Source organism: Microtus ochrogaster, chromosome 10 (genome assembly GCF_000317375.1).
Source record: "Microtus ochrogaster isolate Prairie Vole_2 chromosome 10, MicOch1.0, whole genome shotgun sequence".
Taxonomy (NCBI): domain Eukaryota; kingdom Metazoa; phylum Chordata; class Mammalia; order Rodentia; family Cricetidae; genus Microtus; species Microtus ochrogaster.
Window position 1 is genome coordinate 73,697,083 of NC_022016.1, and position 21,215 is coordinate 73,718,297.

General features: G+C 39.7%; 1 protein-coding gene across 3 annotated transcripts in view; it reads left to right on the top strand.

Annotated features, from left to right (window-relative positions):
* Usp24 (ubiquitin specific peptidase 24) overlaps positions 1-21,215 on the top strand; it is a 144,616-nt gene that overhangs the window by 77,267 nt on the left and 46,134 nt on the right. For all 3 annotated transcript variants that reach the window (XM_005353499.3, XM_026782230.1, XM_026782231.1), the window contains exons 27-38: positions 1,171-1,269; positions 1,358-1,531; positions 4,373-4,458; positions 4,660-4,753; positions 6,551-6,706; positions 10,141-10,238; positions 12,999-13,094; positions 13,212-13,440; positions 14,055-14,214; positions 15,859-16,014; positions 18,236-18,306; positions 19,109-19,269. In XM_005353499.3, the coding sequence (XP_005353556.1) occupies positions 1,171-1,269; positions 1,358-1,531; positions 4,373-4,458; positions 4,660-4,753; positions 6,551-6,706; positions 10,141-10,238; positions 12,999-13,094; positions 13,212-13,440; positions 14,055-14,214; positions 15,859-16,014; positions 18,236-18,306; positions 19,109-19,269 (1,580 nt within the window). The remainder of the gene's footprint in view (positions 1-1,170; positions 1,270-1,357; positions 1,532-4,372; positions 4,459-4,659; positions 4,754-6,550; positions 6,707-10,140; positions 10,239-12,998; positions 13,095-13,211; positions 13,441-14,054; positions 14,215-15,858; positions 16,015-18,235; positions 18,307-19,108; positions 19,270-21,215) is intronic.

The window sequence follows — 21,215 nt, forward strand, 5'->3', positions numbered from 1 at the left end:
TTAGTAAATTAAGAGTGTTCACTATTTCTGTTTCCATTTCCATATAATGGAGTGCTCAGTAGTTGACTGGAAGGTGCCGAATAGGTATTTCAGAAAATGCATATTTTTAAAACATTTACTAATTGTATTATGTATCAATATTGCTATGAAATTACCAGCAAATAATAAACTTTAGTATCCGTGATAAAAAAAAAAAAGAATGATGCTGATGGAGATGAATGATCTTCTCAAAGGTATTTGATAAACAAATTGAAAATAAAGACTGAGGTGTCTGGGGAGATGGCTCAGTTAGTGCTTACCATACAAGCATAAGGACCCGTTTGGGTCCCTAGCACCTAGGTAAAAAGCTGGCATGGTAGTATGTACCTATGTAATCCTAGACCTAGGGGTGGGATCTAGGAAGATCCCTAGAGATCACTTAGCCAATCAGTGAGCTCTAGATTTAATGAGTCCCAAAAATAAGGTGGAGAGTAGTAGAAGACACTTGACATCAGTTATTTGGTTTTCACGCGCATAAACACATACACTCAAACACCACAAATGTACAAATAAAGTAAGCCTGAAATGAAAGGAAACCATGGAGTATAAGCAGATGTATAAGTAAATATATAATGCCAAATAAAGATAAGTGTTATAAAGAATAAATAATAATAAAGGATAATAAGTTGGTCGAAGATGATGGTATTCATGAAATATCTTGGATAAAGATGGATCCCTGAGGTGGGTAGTATTTGAACAGGGATTTGAAAAGCAACAGAGTAATTGCTTTTATTGGTAGTCTTTCAGACAGAGAGCAGCAGGTATAAAGGCTCACAAGGTGGCTGTTGAGAGTGGGTATGATGAGAAAGTTAGGGATAGAACACATTTCCAGGGAGTGGCTTGAGATCTTATTCCATACATAAAGGGGAGGAATACATAAATGGCATCAGACATTTAACACTTGATAAAGGGAGTGACCCAAGGGCAGGGTCTTGCCAAGATTCTGCTGTATTCCTGGCTTTTAGAAAAGGGTCCACTACATAGCAGATGCTCAGGACTGTGGTTTGAAGGACTAAGTAATGAAAAGCTGGAGAGATGGCTCAACAGTTAAGAGTACTGCTCTTCCAGAGAATAATGAAATGAAATGAATAAATGAATGATCTCACCCCAGTGTTGGTTTTTATTTTCTAGGCACACAGTAATGAAACCATAGGCAGTGTCCGGTGGAAGATAGCCAAACAGCTGTGCTCTCCTGTGGACAACATACAGATATTTACGAATGATAGTCTGGTGGGTTAAAGCAGTTGTTGGCATATTAGCCCAGTTTGAGTAGTTTCCTCCTCTTTTCTCCCAGTAACTAAGAAACCTCCTTTTGCAGCTGACAGTGAATAAAGATCAAAAGCTCCTCCACCAGCTGGGATTTTCTGATGAGCAAGTTCTCACAGTGAAGACCTCTGGCAGTGGGACCCCCTCTGGGAGCTCTGCAGATTCCTCAACAAGCTCCAGTAGCAGCAGCAGTGGGGTTTTTAGTTCATCGTATGCCATGGAACAGGTACAGAGAGCAACTTCAGAGTAGAAACAGAGATTTAATAACTAGTGCCTTTCCTTCCGCCTTTGGTTCATACAGATTTGGGTGATCACAGCTCTCTAGTCTGGCCAAATCTGAGTAAAGAAAACTGTAATTGAGAACTGATTCAGGGCAGAGAAGATACATAACTTACCAGTCTTCTGGGTTCTGAAGCACTGGCTCGGTCATTCCACCTGACTTTTTTTCCCCTCTCCTACATCTCTCTTTGTTGATTACTGGGTCATTCATTCCTCAGTACTGTACAGTGTGGTGTACAGGCAGGAGGGTAAAGTGTTTGCCATACAAGCATGAGGAACTGAGTTCAATCCTCGCACCCACGTAGAACAGAGAGAAGGTGAGAACATGTTTGTAATCCTATCACTTGGGAAGCAGAGACAGATGCTGTGGTCCTACTCAGCCACCTAGCATGTTCAGCGAACTCCAGACCAGTAAAACATCCTATCTCAGATAACAGGGTAAATGTCTCCTGAAGTGGATGCCTGGCCTATATGTGTATATTTACCTGCACACATTTCACTTGCACACACCTCGATCCCAAAATAATCAGTCTTACTACCATTTATGAGCCTGTTTTCTCCTCAGATCAAGAAAGCTCCTGAAAAGAGTGATTTAAACTCAATTCTAACTTCTGTCCATCCTTTCTTGCTCTCCTTGAGTCTTTCTCAGGTTCATGTGTCTGCCTCTCAATTCTCATCTTCTTGATGCTTCAGAGGGGTATTTTCATTTTCTCTTTGGTCATTGTGTTTTAAAGTTCCTTCATTGAGTACTCACCTCTGCCTCTGCACTATTTTTTAATAAACCTAGTTCTTGGAGCTTCCTTTTCTCTGTATTCATGCCCAAACTGCATAGAGTCCGAGACATGATCTGTCTGCTAACTCAGTGTCCCTTCACTGACTACTAGACGCCCCAGTGGAAGTACACCCAAAGCGGAGCTCCTCCCCCAATACCCTACTCTTGTCGTCTTGCCCTCAGTCCTGAATTTCTCATTTTATAGTCTTGTTCCATCTCAGATCAAGGCATCTCAGTTCTTGTAAGTTGTTCATACCTGAGTGGTTCTCAACCTTCCTAATGCTGTGACTCTTTAATATATATAGTTTTTCATGTTGTGGTGACTCTCATTCACAAAATAATTTGATTGCTACTTTATAACTGTCATATTTCTCTAAAATATTTGTGTCTGATGGTTTTAAACAACTCCTGTGAAAGATTAGATCAGCCTCCAAAGGAGTTGCAACCTACAAGTTGAGACCTGCTGCCTTAGATCCTTTCTCTCACACCCATATCCATTTGCAAGTCTTTGGCTCTACCTTTAAAATATGTTCAGCACCCAGCTACTTCCCTCCACCTCCACGGCTTCTTTCTATAAAGCCACCACCTTCACTTGAATGTTACCACTGTTCAGAGTTAGGAATCTCTGTGTGGCTCTCAGCAGCCCCGAATCACACTGTGTCACCCCTCAAATCACTCTACCCGCCACATCACACATGGAGCAAAAGTTAGGGCTTTTCCTGAGAACCCCGGAGCGTCTCTGAGGCCCTCTCTATGACCCTCTCTTCACACCTTTAGAGCTGCATTGCTTCTCTGTATGTCCTCAAATATGGTTCGGTTTGCACTTTCTCTTGCATGCACCAAAAACGTTGTTTCCTAACACGTTCAGTAGGGTGTCTGACTCTCACGCCAGCTTTTGCTCAAATACCAGCTACTCTGTGAGCCTTTTTTGACATCCTGTTTAATTTGTCAACCCATTTCTACCTTCTCTGATTTATTTTTTCATTAGCATACTTCACATTTTATTTATGTACTGTCTTCTAGTAAAACATTAAGCTCCCTGAGTGTAAACTGGGTTTGTTGTTGTTGTTGTTGTTGTTTACTGCACACCCCAATACCCTGAAACAGCACCTGGAACAGAATGGGTCAGTCAGTACTTGAGTGACTTCATGAAGTAATAGATCTGTTTATATTTCTCTGGGTTAAGACCAAGGCTGGCTTCAGGGTCACAGAACTGAACACAGCCATTCTGTTCTTTAGGGTATTACTGTCTAGAGAGGAAGCTCGTGTGAAGTGAAGTTATTTGTAACGTGTGTTTATTGCATTTAGTCCTTTACTTCTCTATGTAAACTCTTTGACTCTCTTTCTACATTGACAACATTATTACACTACTTCATACAAGAATTAAGGAAGTCTCACTCGGTGTATCATGACAGTTAGCAAACACGGTATACATGGCTGCATTCAAATTCCAACAACTTAAAACTATGTAATATATTCAGGTACATATCCTGAATTTATTAAGGTCATTTATATACATACATTTATTATGATATCATTTCTTGTACCCTAGACCAGGTATCTGCACTTACATCTGAATCAATCTCTCTCTTTCTCTCTTTGGTGGTTTTGTTCACATTTTCTTCCCTGATCTTTAGCAAAACCAGGGTAACCTTTTTTCAGCTTGAGTTGCACGTACCTGTGTGTGTGAGTGGACACATATAGATACTACTTTAATTTTGTTTTCAGGTCATTCATTTCCTTATGTTTTCTAAAAGTCACTGATGAGCTTATTGGTGCCTGTTCACTGTTGTGGTGCCTACACATGCCCCTTACTTTACATCACTTTTGCTGCCTTCTTCTTGGGCCTTAGTCCAAGCCGGTAGCCAGGGGAAGTGTTGACTGAATAACATGTTTTCAGTCTCCCCCAAACTTTGTAGTCCCAGTAGTATTTTTATTGTTTGTAAGTTTGGTTAGAAAAAGAAATTTCTGTTCTTAGTATGTATTTATAGTTGGCTGTTTTTGTTTTTCCCTTAGGAGAAATCTCTCCCTGGTGTGGTGATGGCACTTGTATGTAATGTGTTTGACATGCTATATCAGCTTGCTAATCTAGAGGAGCCAAGGTAAATGCATATATTTGTGAGGCTTGAGAGCAAGTTATTAAAAGTTGATGACCCAAGTAAATGTTGCTTGAAATGTGTTTTATTTATACATACATACATAACATACATATATGTGTATGTGTATTATACATACCAAAAGACTTATTGCTGAAGCTACAGCTTATATGCAAGAAATTTATTTTATTTTTGAAAATTTCTCAGGATAACTCTACGAGTACGGAAGCTTCTGCTCTTGATACCCACTGATCCAGCCATTCAGGAAGCCCTTGATCAGCTGGATTCTTTAGGCAGAAAGGTATTCATATTTTTGATAGTTATTTAACTAGCTTAAGATTTTGTGTTATGATTCATTGAAAACATTATCTGAATCCTACAAAGGTCATATGATAGCATCTTTCTATAGTACTTTTCCCTTTTTAAAAATACTCTTGCCATAAGTTAAAATCAGAACTTTGGGGGCCCTGTAAAAGATCCAAACAGATCTGATAATGAGAAAAGTTTCAGGAAGAGCCTGTGCCTGGTATAAAAGAAGTGACTGGTGCACAGAGATATGTACTTACTGTCGGGGATCAGGCAGTTCTGATGGTGTTGAGATGTTTTCCTTTTCAAGATGCTGAGGGGGTTCTCTGTAGATGTCAGTGCAGGCAGTGTTCCAAGAAGAGGTGAGAATGGGAAGTCTATTCAGATTGACTTCATCAACCTCCTTGGGGAGTCTGATGCCACATGGTTTATTCCCAACAAATTTAAATGGTATAACTTGGAAAAAAGTTTCCCAGTGTAATACAATACACAAGGAAGCATAACTACATCAAAACTCAACTCAAAGTACATGTCATTTCTTCTATGGAGATGGGTTCAGAAGATTGGCTACCTTTACTAACTTAAGGGCCTAGGGAAGGATCTGGCCTGGTCTCAGTCATACAGATAGCATAGAGGTCATTTAGGCTATTAGCCACCTCTGGTTCTGGTTGTGGGAGTTTGGGGAGCACCTGAATATATAGATAATGTAAGGGTCATTTAGATTGCTAGTCACTTCCGGTCCTGGTGTAGGAGCATGGCACGGACTTGACCTACAGATAATGCAGACACCAGGCTACTAATCACTTCCAACTCCCAGCTTCCTGGATGAAAGAACAGGTTATGTGTCCATTCCTTTGAGAGGGCAATTCAGTGTGCTTAAAATTCTTGATTTTCCTGTAGATCTGTGAGTGTAGGGACCTTTGCACTCCCAACAAGATCCCTCCTTGGATCTGATTATTCTGTCTAAAGCCTTTGTATAAGTGAATCATCATTACTTTTTCACAAGTAACACTTTCTTTCTTTTTGACTGAACATTTTGGTGTCTGCCTGTAACTCCAACTTTCAGGAGACAGAGGCAGAAAGATCTAAGTTTAAGGTCAACCTGAACTACATATTAAGACCCTGTCTCAAAAAGACAAGGGTTGGGTATTGTAACATTTGCCCTCATACAAAGACCTGTCTTCAGTCCCTATCAATGCAAAGAAAAAAGTAAAAATAGTGGTTTATTTTGTTTAATTTTCAGAATATTGTTCCCCAAGATATTTACATATAAACTATTTTATGTCATATTTTAGTTACATTGTCAGAAGAAATTCATTTATGACAAAGTTGTTGAAACCAAGTTTTGTATTTAATATTTTAGTAGTTAGAAATTAGATTTGCTCATTTGTGTCATCTGTGGCTTAGGTGTTAATCTGAAAGAACTGTTGTAACTGAAACAGCGTCAGCCTGAAGCAGTCCTCAAGACTCCTCTGCTAGCAGTCTTACAGTTCATTAAAAGCACAAAAGTTAAACATGGGAGAAAATTAAGATGACTTCCCTAGTATTTCGTAGAGTGCAGTCTCAAAGCATTCATGAAGTGTTTGGCCATCTTTCATTAAACTCATTGTGTGCTTTGTTAGTAGAGAATTAGGTGGTTTTATGAAGTAGGTTTGTTCAATCGTTTATTCATTGTTTTTTTTTCTGAGAACTTAGTGTGGCTTATAATAAAGAGATCTGCTTCTCCTTAAAGTGTGATTTTAAGACACTTTAAGATTTTAAGAAGTGTTTCTTCTTTACCCTTTAAACACAGAAAACCTTGCTCTCCGAAACAAGCTCCCAGTCTTCAAAGTCTCCGTCCCTGTCATCAAAGCAACAGCATCAGCCCAGCGCCAGCTCCATCTTGGAGAGTTTGTTCCGCTCTTTTGCTCCTGGCATGTCAACCTTCAGGGTGCTCTACAACTTGGAAGTAAGAAAGATTTTTTCCTCGCATTTCCTTTGACAGGCCTATTTTGGTTGGAAGAGCATGACTTTATTTTGAAGTTTTATTTTAAAATTTTAAAGATTTTATTATGGGATGATCTGCTGGAAAATTAATGTAGAAAAAAAAAAGAGATAAATTGAAACTTTTTTCACCTTTGGAAATTCTTAATTTTTTTTTCCATTTATACCTCTATGCATTGTTTACTCACAAAATAAGATCTAAGTAAAGAATTAGGAAATCTTACATGTCCTGCATCTCATTACCTTCCTCTGTAAGCTTTGCAAGTCTATAATGTGAATTATCTTTAGGTTTCTTGGTTAAATACATTATATTTTTTTAAGTTGTAGTTAACATTAATACAGATTTATGAAGAATTTGTCAAGAAGCACACTAACATTACTATTTTAAGTTCTGAGAAGACTATTAAGTGAATTAGAGCAATTATTTTTAATTATCTTTTATCTTACTATGTTTTATTTAGTTATTTAGGGTTTTATAATAAATGCATAGACTGAGATAGCTTAAACCACAATTTATTATTGCTCATAGTTGTGGAGACTGACTGGACAACCCCAGATCAAAACGTCAGCTGATTCGGTGTCTGATGTGGCCTATTTCCTGGTTCATAGACAACTGTGCTCTCCCTGTCTCCTCACTTGGTAGACAGTGGGTGAAAGGGCTCTTTGAGGTCACTTAGAGCACTAATCCCACTCGTCAAAGTGTCACCTTCATGACTTAATCATTTCCAATAGCCTCCACCCTGTAGTACATACTGGGGATTTAAATTTCAAAAAGTGAATTTAGGGGGTGTCTTAGTTAGGATTTTTATTGCTGTGAAGACACCATGACCATGGCAACTCTTTTAATTGGAGTGGCTAGCTTGCAGTTTTAGAGGTTAAGTCCATTATCATCATGATAGGGAGCATGGCAGCATGCAGGTAGACATGGTGCTAGATTAGCTGAGAGTCCTTCATCTTGTAGGCTGCAGGAATTCAACTGAGACACTGGGCAGTATCCTGAGTATAGGAATCCTCAAAGCCCACAGTGACACACTTCTTCCAATAATGCCATACACACTCTAACAAAGCCACACCTCCTAATAGTGCCACTCCCCATAAGATTTTGGGGGCCAGTTGCATTCAAACTACCACAAGGGACATATAATCAGTTGCCCAATGCAATTACTTATCTCATTAAAAATAGCTTTAAATGAATATATTTAACTCACCAAACACTGCTTGTTTTCTGTTTATAAATCATTACAGTGGCTAAAAAGACAAAGTAACTGCTTCTTGGTTTATATGAGGCACACAGGACTCTGGATGTACTTAATCAGGAAAGGAAAGTATAAACAAAGTGGGAAGTATCTGGGTACAAACACTCCTGCTCCCAGGATGTCCTGGATCACAATATTTGTAAAAGCCTTGAATGAATTGGCTTTGTCCTGGAGAGATATATCCACATCATTAACTAAGTAGCCTTAAGTGTATCATGAAGTTTAATAGATAACAGATATCTTGGTTAGTATGCATTTTAAGTAGATTCTGATTCATAACGAATGTCATAATTAGTAAGGGGAAACCTGTATTTTCCCTAAGGTTTCTCATCTAAACTTATTTGGAGTATATAATCATACACTTTTTTATGTGTTCAAAGTATGATGATATTACATATTAGCCTTAAAGTATTCATTTTTGTGAAAAGACACATTAGTTTATTTAAAAGGAAAATATTTAGTAAAACATTTTTAAAATGAAATATGACCTTATATAACACGGACATTTTTAAAAATAAGTACAATATTCTAAGACAAAATTGTTTTTGGTCTACTTAAACTTAAAATTTTTTATCTTTTGATTTCTATTAGATTAACTGCTTTTGAGATGATATTTCTGAAAAGTTAAGGTGTAATTTCATCATCTGTATTTGAGATCACCTAGCAAAGCAAGACCAGCAGTGGGGTGTAGCTCATCACCAGCGACTTACATTTCACTGTCATATAACCCAAAACAGTGTGGTTGTAAAGTATCTCCAGTGTAATTTTAGGGCTGCAAAGGGACTGTGAATTCCTTTAATAGATCTGTTTTGCTTCAGATGTACAAAATAAGTGGAAAACCTAATTCTCCCCAAAGCTGGTGCCTAAAATGATAATTTCCTTGAATTTTGCTCATTAACTTACATTGGTCCACCAGGAAACCTCAAACCTAATACTATAAATACCTCTTCCTTTCAAGAAAACTGATTTTCCCTAAACTGTGGCTCACTGAGAATGGGGTGTGAGCAGATAACTGGACTCCCTATCTCCCTTGTTGTATTTACTCTGAAACTGAGGAGCTCTTTCCCAAAGAGAACCTAGGAAGAAGGTGTCTCTAGTCAAAACCCCACATTAAGCACATAAGCTTAAAATGCCCATAGCTTTACAGAAGTACAATTTTTAGAATAGAAAGTAATTTGAGTTCAAAATATCTAGTTTAAAACTATGATCATGAGATTTTTAAATTGTAACAACTAAATGAGCGATTGTTTCCTGAATACTTGCTTGTACTGCTGCTCACCTTAAAATTGTATTTCTCTTAGATTGACAGTCTGCTGGTGTGTAGACTCATTATCCTCCTTTAGCTGATGAGGAAAATGAGGCAGTGGAAAAATTACATTATATGATCTCTCAGCTCATAGCTAATAAAATTAGAACATGAACTGGTGCTAGAAATTGGTACTGGGTTTTGGTGATTTGTATAATAGAATGTTCCACCCACCACAATATTCAGTTAAGCTTTAGGTAGGTGTTGCAGTATCAGAAAAGGGTGGATTTTTTTTTTTCCGAGACAGGGTTTCTCTGTGGCTTTGGAGCCTGTCCTGGAACTAGCTCTTGTAGACCAGGCTGGTCTCGAACTCACAGAGATCCTCCTGCCTCTGCCTCCCGAGTGCTGGGATTAAAGGCGTGCGCCACCACCGCCCGGCCCAGAAAAGGGTGGAGATATTAGATAAAACCACCTAGATTTGAAATCTTACCATGTGACCTTAGCCCCCTTCCTTACAAAATAAAATGCACGTACCTAATGCCAAGCACGTGTCTAGTGAATAGGAGCTGTGTTCTTTAGGGGCTTCAGCTCACAGTTTTTGTTTCTGAACTGTTTATAAAACTCTGGCCTCTATGTTTAAAGAATGTAATTTGCTTATTAAATAAATTTATTTGTTGTTATCTAAACTTGAAGGCATTTCATGAAAAAACATGGTTCAAAACTTGGAAAAGAAATCCTAATTAAATGCAGTATGGAAAAATGTGATTGTCTTTGATGGGGAGAAATCAGACTTCATAGACTTCTGGGGAAACTAAGATGTGGCATTAAAGAAATTCTGACTTGAGTTGTTTCTACAGAAAATGTTAGGGTGATTAACTTTGCTTGCTTGCTCCCCAGGTCCTAAGCTCTAAACTCATGCCAACAGCTGATGATGACATGGCAAGAAGCTGTGCAAAGTCCTTCTGTGAGAACTTCCTCAAAGCAGGAGGTTTGAGGTTTGTGAGTTGCAAAACCAGTTCTGTGTGGTCATATTAGTTTATTTCTCTCCCAGAAGCCTTGCTTATCCTCCAGTGTATTGTGTGAAGCATTATGAGGGTTAAATTGAATAGGAATGATGCTGGATCCTTTAGGATATTTCTCTTCATTTTCTGACTTTTGACTACTTGGGAAAACTTAATGAAGTATGTCTGTCTCCCCTGTGGTAGTGGGAGAAGTTTCCAAGAGGAGTACTGGTGAAGCAGCCATCTCTGTTTAAGTCCCCGTCAGTTTTGTTCCCATATTGCAGCAGTATCAATGCTAGTGAAGCAGGGTTAATTGGGCAGAACCCTTTTTGTCAGAGACTTGTGCTTAAAGAGTAACTAACAGCTAACTAGCTAGCCTGGAAGTAGGCATGTGGTTTGTAAGTGGCATATTGCCAGAGCTGAGGGGAGGGAAAAAGTTGGTAATAAAGGTAGGAAATGCTTCACAAAAAGGGGGGGGGGATCTTTGAGCTGGGAATTGAGAATGAGTAAAATTTCCCTAGATCCATAAGCAGAGAAAGAGTTCTAAACCAAGCGGAGGGCAGGATGAGTGAAAAGCATAAAAATGTATTGCTTGTCTCTTGTATTACAGTTAGACCTGAGTAAAAGGTAAAAGTGACGAAAGGTCCTCAAACAGAAGGTGGTGAACACCAACGTGAAGTTTATGCAAAGAATGGTTAATAGAAGTCCTGTGTGGAAGAATAGCGTAGAAGAGAAGCCGGGCAGGGACCTTAAAGATAAAAAGGGAAAAATGGGGGTTAAAAGAATTCCCAAGCAGCAGCTTAGTAGCTAACTCACCTATCAGTCAATTTGACACAAAACTATAGAGTCACCTGGGGAGGGAGGAATCAACTGAAGAACTGTCTAGATTACTTGGGCCTGTTGCTATGTCTGTAGGCATTTTCTTAATTGCTAATTGTTCTAGAAGGGCAAAGCCCTCTGGGTGGTGCTATCCCCAGGCTAGTAGGCCTAAGAAAGGTAGCTAACAAGGCAGAGGGAATAAGCCAGTAAGCTGCATTCGTCTCGGTTTCTGCTTTAGTTCCCATCTCTAGGTTCCTTGATGATAGACTGTAGACAAAATAAACCCGTTGCTCTCCTAAAAAAAAAAAGAGTATTTACTGCTTTTACAGAGGACCTGGGCTTGGTGCCCAGTACCCATGTGACAGCTCACAACCATCTATCTGTAACTCTAGTTCCAGGATATCCAGTACTCTCTTTTGACCTCTGCAGGATATTGCGAGTATACACATGCCCATAAAATTAATAGTAAAATGAATGTGGAAGGTCTGAGATACACAAGAAATTTTTTGTTGTCTTTCTTTCCCCCACTTTCTCCCTTGCCTCCCTATCCCCACCCCGCAACCCCTTTCCTTGAGACAGGATCTTTCTCTGTAGCCCAGGTTAGTCTAGAATTAACTTTCTAACAGTTAATTAGGCCTCCCTTGGTTACATCAATTCTCCTGCCTTGTTACAGCCACCATATCCAGTTTCAATCTGCATTTTAGAAGTAGTCTTTAAAAACTAGTTTCAAAAGCCAGGCATAATGGCACAGGCCTCTAATCCCAGTACTCAGGGTGGCAGAGGCAGGTGGATCTCTGTGAGTTCAAGGCCAGCCTGGTCTACAGAGTGAGTTTCAGGATAGCTAGGACTGTTACACACAGAAACTCTGTCTCGAAAAAAGAAAAAAAAAGAAAAAAAAAGCTTATTTACCCAAGAGTTTGCATGTCTGTAATGGTCAGGCATTATGCTTGGACTTTCTTGTGTGTGTTTGTTAGTTCGTGTCTCACACATTGTTTTAAGCAGTGGGAACAGAGCAGTGAGTAAAGTAGACAAAACCCGTGTCCCTATAAAGCTTGCAGCCTCCTAGGGAGGCCAAGCAGTAGGCCAGCGAGTAAAGGTTTATGTTAGAAGGTGATAAGAACTAAGGAGAGAGTTAAAATGGGAAAATGTCCACTTGATTAAGTGACATTTTACAAAAATTTGAGAACTATGGAGGCGCAAGGCTTGAAGATAGCTGGAAACCAGTCTCCAGAAGAGTAGCTAGTGTCTACTCTTATATGGTAACCTATGTAGGACACCAGAGGCCAGAGTGGTTGAGGCCAATTGAGTGAGGAAGAGAAGTAGGGCGCGGCATTCTGGGGACACTTGAGAGCAGGGTATGGAGCCCCTTACACTGCTGTGCACACTCTATCTTTTCCTTCCGTGTGGGAAGCTGTTGAACAGCTTTGTGCAGGCAGGTACCATGATCTGGTCTCTGTGTTAAATGAATCAATCTGGTTGACCTTCTGAGAATAGATTTGGAGGGTAGAGAGGTAAGAATAGAAGCAGGAAAAATTAGGAAGCTTTTGTATAATGAAGTGTCTAGTGGAGATGGGAAACAAGTTTGACTGAATATAACAGTTCTTGATATAGTTTTGAATTGCTAGTTCCACTAATACCACGATGTGAATTATTCAGTGACGGCAAACCAGTTTGTGAGAAAGGCTGCCACCTGAACACACTACTTTGCTTGTCTATTAGGCTAAACCACAAGTCCCAATTCTTACAGAAGTCCTTGTGGAAAAAAAAATATGCAAGTCCCTATTTTTATCAAAAGAATACTAATGTAGATAGTTTATTTATATGTAGAAACTTGGTTACTAAGAACATTTGTGGGTTATTACATTAGTTACAGACAGTTTTCTGTTTTAAAAAATTGATGTCTTTAATATGTTTCCTTTGTTCTTTCTTTTGAAGTTTGGTTGTAAATGTCATGCAGAGAGATTCCATCCCATCAGAAGTAGACTATGAGACAAGGCAGGGTGTTTATTCTATCTGTCTACAACTTGCAAGGTATGAAAATGTATTACATTATTCTCACAAGGCAATATTTTACTTTTTTTTTTTTACAAATTTTACCATTTTAAAATAGTATGAAATAACTTTGAGTGTTATTTTTTTATTTTTAAGGTTTTTACTTGTTGGACAGACAATGCCAACATCATTAGATGAAGACCTCACCAAAGATGGCCTAGAAGCACTTTCTTCCCGTCCTTTTCGAAATGTCAGCCGGCAGACAAGCAGACAGATGTCCCTATGTGGGACCCCAGAAAAGTCATCCTACAGACAGTTGTCAGTATCTGACAGGTCTTCCATTAGGGTTGAGGAAATTATCCCTGCTGCTCGAGTTGCAATACAAGTAAGTGGCTGCTAATTATAGAAGTATAAGTACCTCCTACTCGGGAGAGGGAACTGTGGGTATGGAACAGCTCCTGTGTGAATACTGCTTTCTAGCACTTTAGCACGAGTGGGAAAGACAGTGACTGCAAGTACAAAAGTAGCTTAATCAAGGTGAGACTGCAGAAGCAAAGCGTTCTGGGAGTCTCAGCAGTAAGGGGTGTTTCACCAGGGCTGTCCTGTGTTCTTTAATTTGAAAATGGTGCCTGAGCTAGGTCTTAAGGACCAAATAGGGAACAGAGTGAGGGAGTTGGAGAAGAGACTTATTAAAAAAAAAAAAAAACAGAGCTCACGTGCTAAGTCACAAGGACATTCATGGAAGCTGAAGTGTACTGTGCACACTTTAGGAGAGGAAATGACAAAAAACCAAATTGAGGAATGATTGGGTAAAACCAAAACATGAAGCTTAGAGATTCCAGTTAACAGGTCTTAAAACTGAACAGTGTGGTAGTGTGAGAGGGCAATCCTGGGTGACGTGGGAGGGAAGAGCCGTAACCTGCGGCCACAGGTCAAAGAAATCAGCGGCTGTCTTCAGGAGCACTGCCTTCCCATACCACCCTTTCTGTCCCTCCTCAGACTATGGAAGCAAATGACTTCACTGCCACCGTCGCTTGTTTCATGAGACTCTCATGGGCTGCAGCTGCAGGACGGCTCGACCTTGTCGGAAGTAGCCAGCCTATTAAAGAGAGTAATTCTCTGTTTCCTGCTGGAATTAGAAGCAGACTCAGCAGTTCAGGTACTGTTTTAAAATGGGACAGTGCTTTTAAGTAAACACAGAACAGTATGTTTCCCTATGGCTTTTCAGTCCTTGGTGAGTGAGTGAGCATGTGTGTGTGTCAACATCTATATACGTATGTGTATATGTACTTATAAGAATAATAATTAAAGAGGAAGAGCCCATAAATTTGGGAGGGAGTGGGGGTATTGGATGGCAGATAGAAATGATGTGAATACAGTACTCATGTAGAAAAATCTAAAAAAAAAAAGACAATAAAACATTAGGCAAGAAGTAGCTGTAAGAATAATTCATGTGCAAGTTTATCAAATTATAAAAAGTTTTTTTCTCTTTTGAACACAAGTAAAAATTCATAGTCTTGAAACCTTATTTAAGAGAAAGGGCATTTATTTTAATGCAGAGAATAATAGAGATGTCAAGTTCAACCATCTTTAGTTTTTCTGAGCCATGAAAGTGTGGCTGAAACATGAATCTTCAGAAGTCTAATGTAGTAAACAGTTCCTTTCTTGGTTTGGAATGGCTCCATGCCCACCCATGTCTGTCTGTCTCACTGTGTGTGTGTGTGTGTGGGGGGGGGGGCTCATACATAATGTGTATGTGAACTAGGAATCAACCTAAGACTATTGTTCTTCAGGCATTTCTCTTTCTTTTTGTTCTGCGGTGAGGGGACTGTTTGGAGACAGGGTATCTCATTGCCTGAAGTCATCCATTTGGCTGGGCTGTCTCAGCAAGCCCTAGGAATGTGCCTGTCTCCACCTCCCCAGCACAAGTGTGTGCCACCATGCCCATCTTTACATGAATTATGCGTATTGAGTTCAAGTTCTCCTAATAAGCATTTTACCAACTGAGTTATCCTTCTAGGCCCTGTCAAATTATTTTCTATTAGGCCTTTTTATGTGGTTTTATTTCTTTTTTTTTTAAATATTTATTTAGTATACAATGTTCTGTCTGTATGCCTACAGGCCAGAAGAGGGCGCCAGACCTCATTGCAGATGGTTGTGAGCCACCATGTGGTTGCTGGGAATTGAACTCAGGACCTTTAGAAGAGCAGGCAATGCTCTTAACCACTGAGCCATCTCTCCAGCCCGTGGTTTTATTTCTTAACTTTGTTTCGTTTTCCTGCTCTGTATGTTTATAAATACATCAATAGTAAGAGGTTTTTCTAGTTTGCTTTTTTGTTTGTTTGTTGTTTTTTGTGATAGGGTCTCATTGTAAACCTTGGCTGGGCAGGTACTTGCTATATAGAGTAGGCTGATTCAAACTCACGGAGATCTGTCTACCTCTACTTCTTTGTTACTGGCATTGAAGGTCTGTATAACGACACCCAGCTTAATAATAAAAGTCTTTTTTAATTATGGCATATAATATGCAGAAATGTTAGGTGAATGATATTTTTATATTCATGTAGTCCATCAAGATTGTCTTACAAGATATAAGACATTCTCCCATCTGAAAGTAGTTTTATCTTCTGAAAACGTTTTGAAATCCTGCAAATGGAAGGACAAAGCAGTTAACATGTATCGAACATGGAGATTACGTTTCTTTTCCCTAGCAATGCTTTCTTGCAGTATTTACTGTGCACAAGGACTCTGAATCTTACTGTGTGATCCTAGGACCACACAAACTTGTGTTCTCTACTTTCAGGAAGCAATTGCAGCTCTGGCAGTGAAGGAGAACCAGCAGCTCTGCATGCTGGAATCTGTGTCCGGCAGCAATCTGTGTCCACCAAAGACGCCCTAATTGCTGGAGAGGCTTTGTCTCTTCTTGTTACGTGCCTGCAGCTTCGGAGTCAGCAACTGGGTAAGGAGATGGCTTATTAGTAATTTGTTTCTTTGGGAGAAAACTAGATTTGTCAGGAATTGACATTGCTTCATAAAAAGCTTCTTTTAGTGAGAGAAGGGGTGAAGAGAATAAGGGTGTAGCACAGCTGAACATGGTGCTGGAGTGATGTGTTCTACAGGAATAGTTGAGTGCTTTATGAGCCTTTTGTGTACGTACATACATATATGCATTTGTGTCAACACACAAAACTCTACATCAGTTGTTTTAGGACCCTATGTCTGCCCTGTGGGAAATTATTATAACTAAGGAATTGAAGCCACCAGGCTACTAGTTTATAATAAATTAGATGTTCCTGGTAATAACTCCATCATTAAAATTTATGAAACCTAGTCCTGGCTCCATAATCTTTCTGACTTCAAGTGGGTGGTGATGCTGGGCCTTAGTCTTGCGGTATCTCTGCTCTGTCCTCTCTTTTTCTTGGTAATTCTATCCAGTTTCATAGTCTTAACTCCGCATAGACACTAACATCCAACACATTAGTTTCAGTCTGGGGCTTGGGCCACTCTTCTCGTAGCTCTACGTGAGGTATCTCACACCTAACCTGTCCAGGATGAACTTTGATTTTTGTCCATAGCTCTCAAAAATTCTCCCAAATTATGGGCAATCCCAGCCTTCTGCATACTCTGGCTAAGAACCTTGGAATAACTATTACATTTTATTGTATCTGTATCTATTTTGGGAGTGCAACCTTCTTCAGATTGTATTTGTAACCCTGTTGTGGTTGGTACTTTCAAACTGCTGTCATCTCTTAATCAGACTGTACCAATGTTGACCGAATTTATCTCCCTACTTCTGCCCTTGCAGTTTATTCTTCATGCATAACAAGAGAGGGTCATTTAATGTATTGGTCAGATTATACCATTCCTTCTTCAGAACTTTCAAGCTTCTCTCTTCATCTACAGTAAAAACCAAGTCTTTACTAAACCTCCAAAACCCACTCAACCCACTATACCAGTGATTCTGTTTCCCCCCTTCTACTTTGTCCCTGACTCACAGACAGCTCTGCTGTTTCCTCAGCACACGAGCTATGTTCCCGCCATAGGCTTTTCCACTGGTTGTTCCCCTTCTCTTAATTCTCTTTCTTCATCTACATCATATAATGTATGTACGCATTAGACATTCCCTGACCATCTTTCCTAAAGTTAAAGCCTTCCCTGTGCCCTCACACAACCCAAGCCCTTCAACTTACTCTTTCAACATCATTTCTTTTTATAGCCTTCAATATAATACACTTATTTATCATGGCATTGCCACCATCCCCTTTCTGCCAACTATATTGTGAGCTCTACTAAGCCAGAGACATGTTCATTTTTTTCCCTGCTGAATTGCTGAATCTCCAGCACCCAAACTCTGCCTAAGGATGCTCTCAGGAAATACTTAGAAACAATGTATTAGCAGTTCACTTTCAGATGTGTACTAATTGTCTAGTCTTAGCTGTAATTATTTAGACCACCAGAGATAAAGAATTAATGGTCATGGTGTATTTTTTATAGTTTATTTTTATTTCATGTATAATTAGTGTTTTACCTACATGTATGTCTAGTTACAGACAGTTGTGAGCTGCCATGTGGGTGCTGGGGATTGAACCTAGGTCCTCTGGAAGAGTAGCCAGTGTTCTTGACCACTGAGCCACCTCTTCAATCCCAATGGTGTATTTTTTTAACATTCAAACTAATTGTATAATTAATTAATTAAAGTAGTATCTGCAGAGATTTTCTTTGAGAACAAATGCATTTGAAGAGTTTTATATGAGAAGCATAAATCATTATTAAATAGCTTTTCAAACCTGTACCATATTTTTTTAAAATATTTTTTCTGGAATTGTTTGATTTAGAGATTTTTCAAGTTGAAAAAATATAGCTTCTCCACTTTTTTTATCATGTTTTCTTTTATCATGTATAAACTTAGTTTAGGTTGTATTTTTTATTATTAGCACTGGTAATTTATAAAGATAAGACTTCCTTATTCTGTAACTGGTACAGATAGTGGTGCTAAGATGTGCAATGCTACATATTCAATTCCCTGGGATTTCTGGACAGACATGGGATGATCCTAGGGTTTGACTCTGTTTAGAAAGGAGAAAAATTTCTGCTTAAGTTTGAGCTTAGGAAATTACAAATACCAACATTTTGTAGGTACACCACCTAATTAATTCTTTTTCCTCCCTCATTCTCCTTAGCATCTTTCTATAATTTGCCATGTGTTGCTGATTTTATCATTGACATTTTGCTTGGATCACCAAGTGCTGAGGTAAGGATTTCTGTTCCTTAGAAAACCTTTTGCTGGTATTGTTATGGGCTTTCATAAATGCCACCACTCTGAAGGAAAAGTGACCATTTGGACTACTGCCTGCCTTCTGTCTCTTCCTCCACAGTCCAACAGAACTTTCAGCACTGGTGGTGGAACTAATTGAGGTTTGATTTTGTTGTTGTCGTTGTTGTTGATAATGACCAAAGAGCAGCCTCTGGTGTTGATCATCTGTGACCTACAAGGGCAGCAGGAATTAAGCTTTAACATGTTGGTCAGAGTCTGGAGAGATCACCTTCAAGCCATGAACTTTAATTATGTTTTATTTCTTTCATATGTGACCATGAACATGAACTTTTTAAATATTTGAAAATGGCGTTTTCTGACTTTTATTTTCATTGAGTTAAAGACCTGTTGATTCAAAGTAATCATTAGTTTCCAAATCACTCCCCCCCCACACACACACACCTGGTTTTTCAAGACAGGGTTTTTCTGTGTAACCCTGGCTGTCCTGGCGCTATCTCTGTAGACCAGGCTGGCCTTGAACTCACTGAGATCCATCTAACTCTGCCTCCCAAATGCTGGGCTGAGATTAAAGGTGTGTGCCACCACCACCCAGCAACACATTTATTTTTAATTAATCCATTTACTCAGCAGAGTCTTTAGCATTCAAACTTAGAGTGGTTACACCTTTCTAACATCTCTCAGTCACTCGAATGAGTAAATGGTGTGAATTTCCGGAGTGTCGCTTTTTAAGTGGTCTGGAATGTTGACGATCCGTCCTTGACCACTGATCACATTTCAGATCCGGCGTGTTGCCTGCGATCAGCTGTACACACTCAGTCAGACAGATACTTCAGCCCATCCAGAAGTACAGAAGCCAAATCAGTTCCTCTTAGGAGTCATTCTCACAGCTCAGCTGCCTCTCTGGTCCCCAACCAGTATCATGAGAGGAGTCAACCAGAGGTATGTAATACAAAGAGAATCTGGAAAGGTGATTGTTTATACTACTCCTGTGGAGTTCATACGGTTCTTGAGACAGAGGATTTCTTTCCTCATCTAGCTCCAGGCTCTGCATATTTTCTCCCACACAGGACAAGAGAGCTAAATACCATCAGGCTCCCTTCTCCATCATCCTTTTTCCCACCTTACTCTCCCTAATTGGTACAGTCCTGAGGTTATTTGAGCCAGTTTCTTGGGTCGAGGTCACACTTCTGTCCTTTTGCATGTTGCTTCCTCAGCTCAGATATCTTATGGAGTCTGTAGATGATTCTGGGTAGTTTGGTCATCTTAAGAAGACTTTGTTTTCTAATCTATAAACATGAGATGACTCATTATGTCATGTTTAATTTCTCCAGCAGTGTTTATCACTTTACTGCATAAGACTTCTCTCCTTGATTAAGTTGAACCTCAAGTAGTTTATTATTCTTGGTACCATTGTAAAATTGTCTTCTTAATTTACTTCTCAAATTTTGCACTTTATAAAAAAAATTATTTAAAAGGTTTTTTTTTGTTTTCATTTTACATACCAACCACGGTTTCCCTTCCCTCCCCTCCACTCACTCCCCCTCCCCTTATCCCACCCCACTCCCCATCTACTGAACAGAAAGGGTAATAGCTCCCATGGGGAGTCAACAAAGACATATCAGGTTGTTCAGGACCAAGCCTCTACTGCCTGTATCGAGGCTGAGCAAGATATCCCACCATAGGGAATGGGCTCCAAAAAGCTAGTTCAAGTACTAGAGACAAATCTTGGTCCCACTGCCAGTGAGCTCACAGACTACCCAAACCACAGAACTGTCGCCCACATTCCGAGGGCCTAGTTTGTTCCTATGCAGGTTCCCTCGCTGTCAGTCCAGAGTCAGTGAGCTCCCACTAGCTTGCATCAGCTTTCTCTGTGTTTCCCCAACAAGATCTTGATCCCTTCACTTTTATAATCTCTCTTCCCTCTCTTCCACTGAACTCCAGGAGCTCAGCCCAGTGCTTAGCGGTGAATCTCTTCATCTGTTTCCTTCAGTTACCGGATAAAGGCTCTATGATGACAGTTAGGGTAGTCACCAATCTTACTACAGGAGAAGGCCAGTTCAGGCACCCTCTCCACTACTGCTAGGAGTCTTAGCTGGGTCATCCTTGTGGATTCTTGGGAGTTTCCCTCACGCCAGATTTCTCCCTAATCCCATAATGACTCCCTCTATCAAGATATCTCTTTCCGGGATATCCTCTCCCTCGCTGTCCCTCCCCCAACTCAGCCATCCCATTCCCTCATGTTCTCCTTCACCCTTCCCTCCGCTTTACCCCCCACCTCCCCTCCCATTTTGCTCAGGAGATCTTACCTATTTCCCCTTCCCAGGGGCATCTATGTCAGATTTTACACTGTGGGAGAATCACAACTTACTTTTGTTTGTTGACTTTTATACCCTGTAACTTTGATAAATTAACAGGGTTCAGGTCAAATCTTTAGGGTTTTCCATATATTAATATAAGTTTTTCAGATTAGTGGACAGATAAGTCCATTTCTACTTCTCCAATTTGGATTCCTTTTTTCTTGCATGCTTGCTCTGACTAGAAACTTCAGTGTGCTGTTGAATAGAGAAGATGAAAGTAGCCTTCATGCTCTTAGGAAAAAGCTCCCCTGGAGTTTTTATAAGTGGCCTTTACTATGTCGAGGCCTTTGGTTTTCACAGAATATTGTACAGTTGGTCAGGCCCTTTTTTGTTAGACTTATTATTTTATTTAACGTGTACGGATGTGTCTGTGTACCATTTGTGTACAGTCTTGTTCTAGAATATGTGCTCCCATCTACTGTAATACAGTTTGATTCTAGAATTTGTGCTCTTGTTCACTGTAATACAGTCTGGTTCTAGAACCGGTGCTCTTGTCCACTTTGATACAGTCTGGTTCTAGAACCTGTG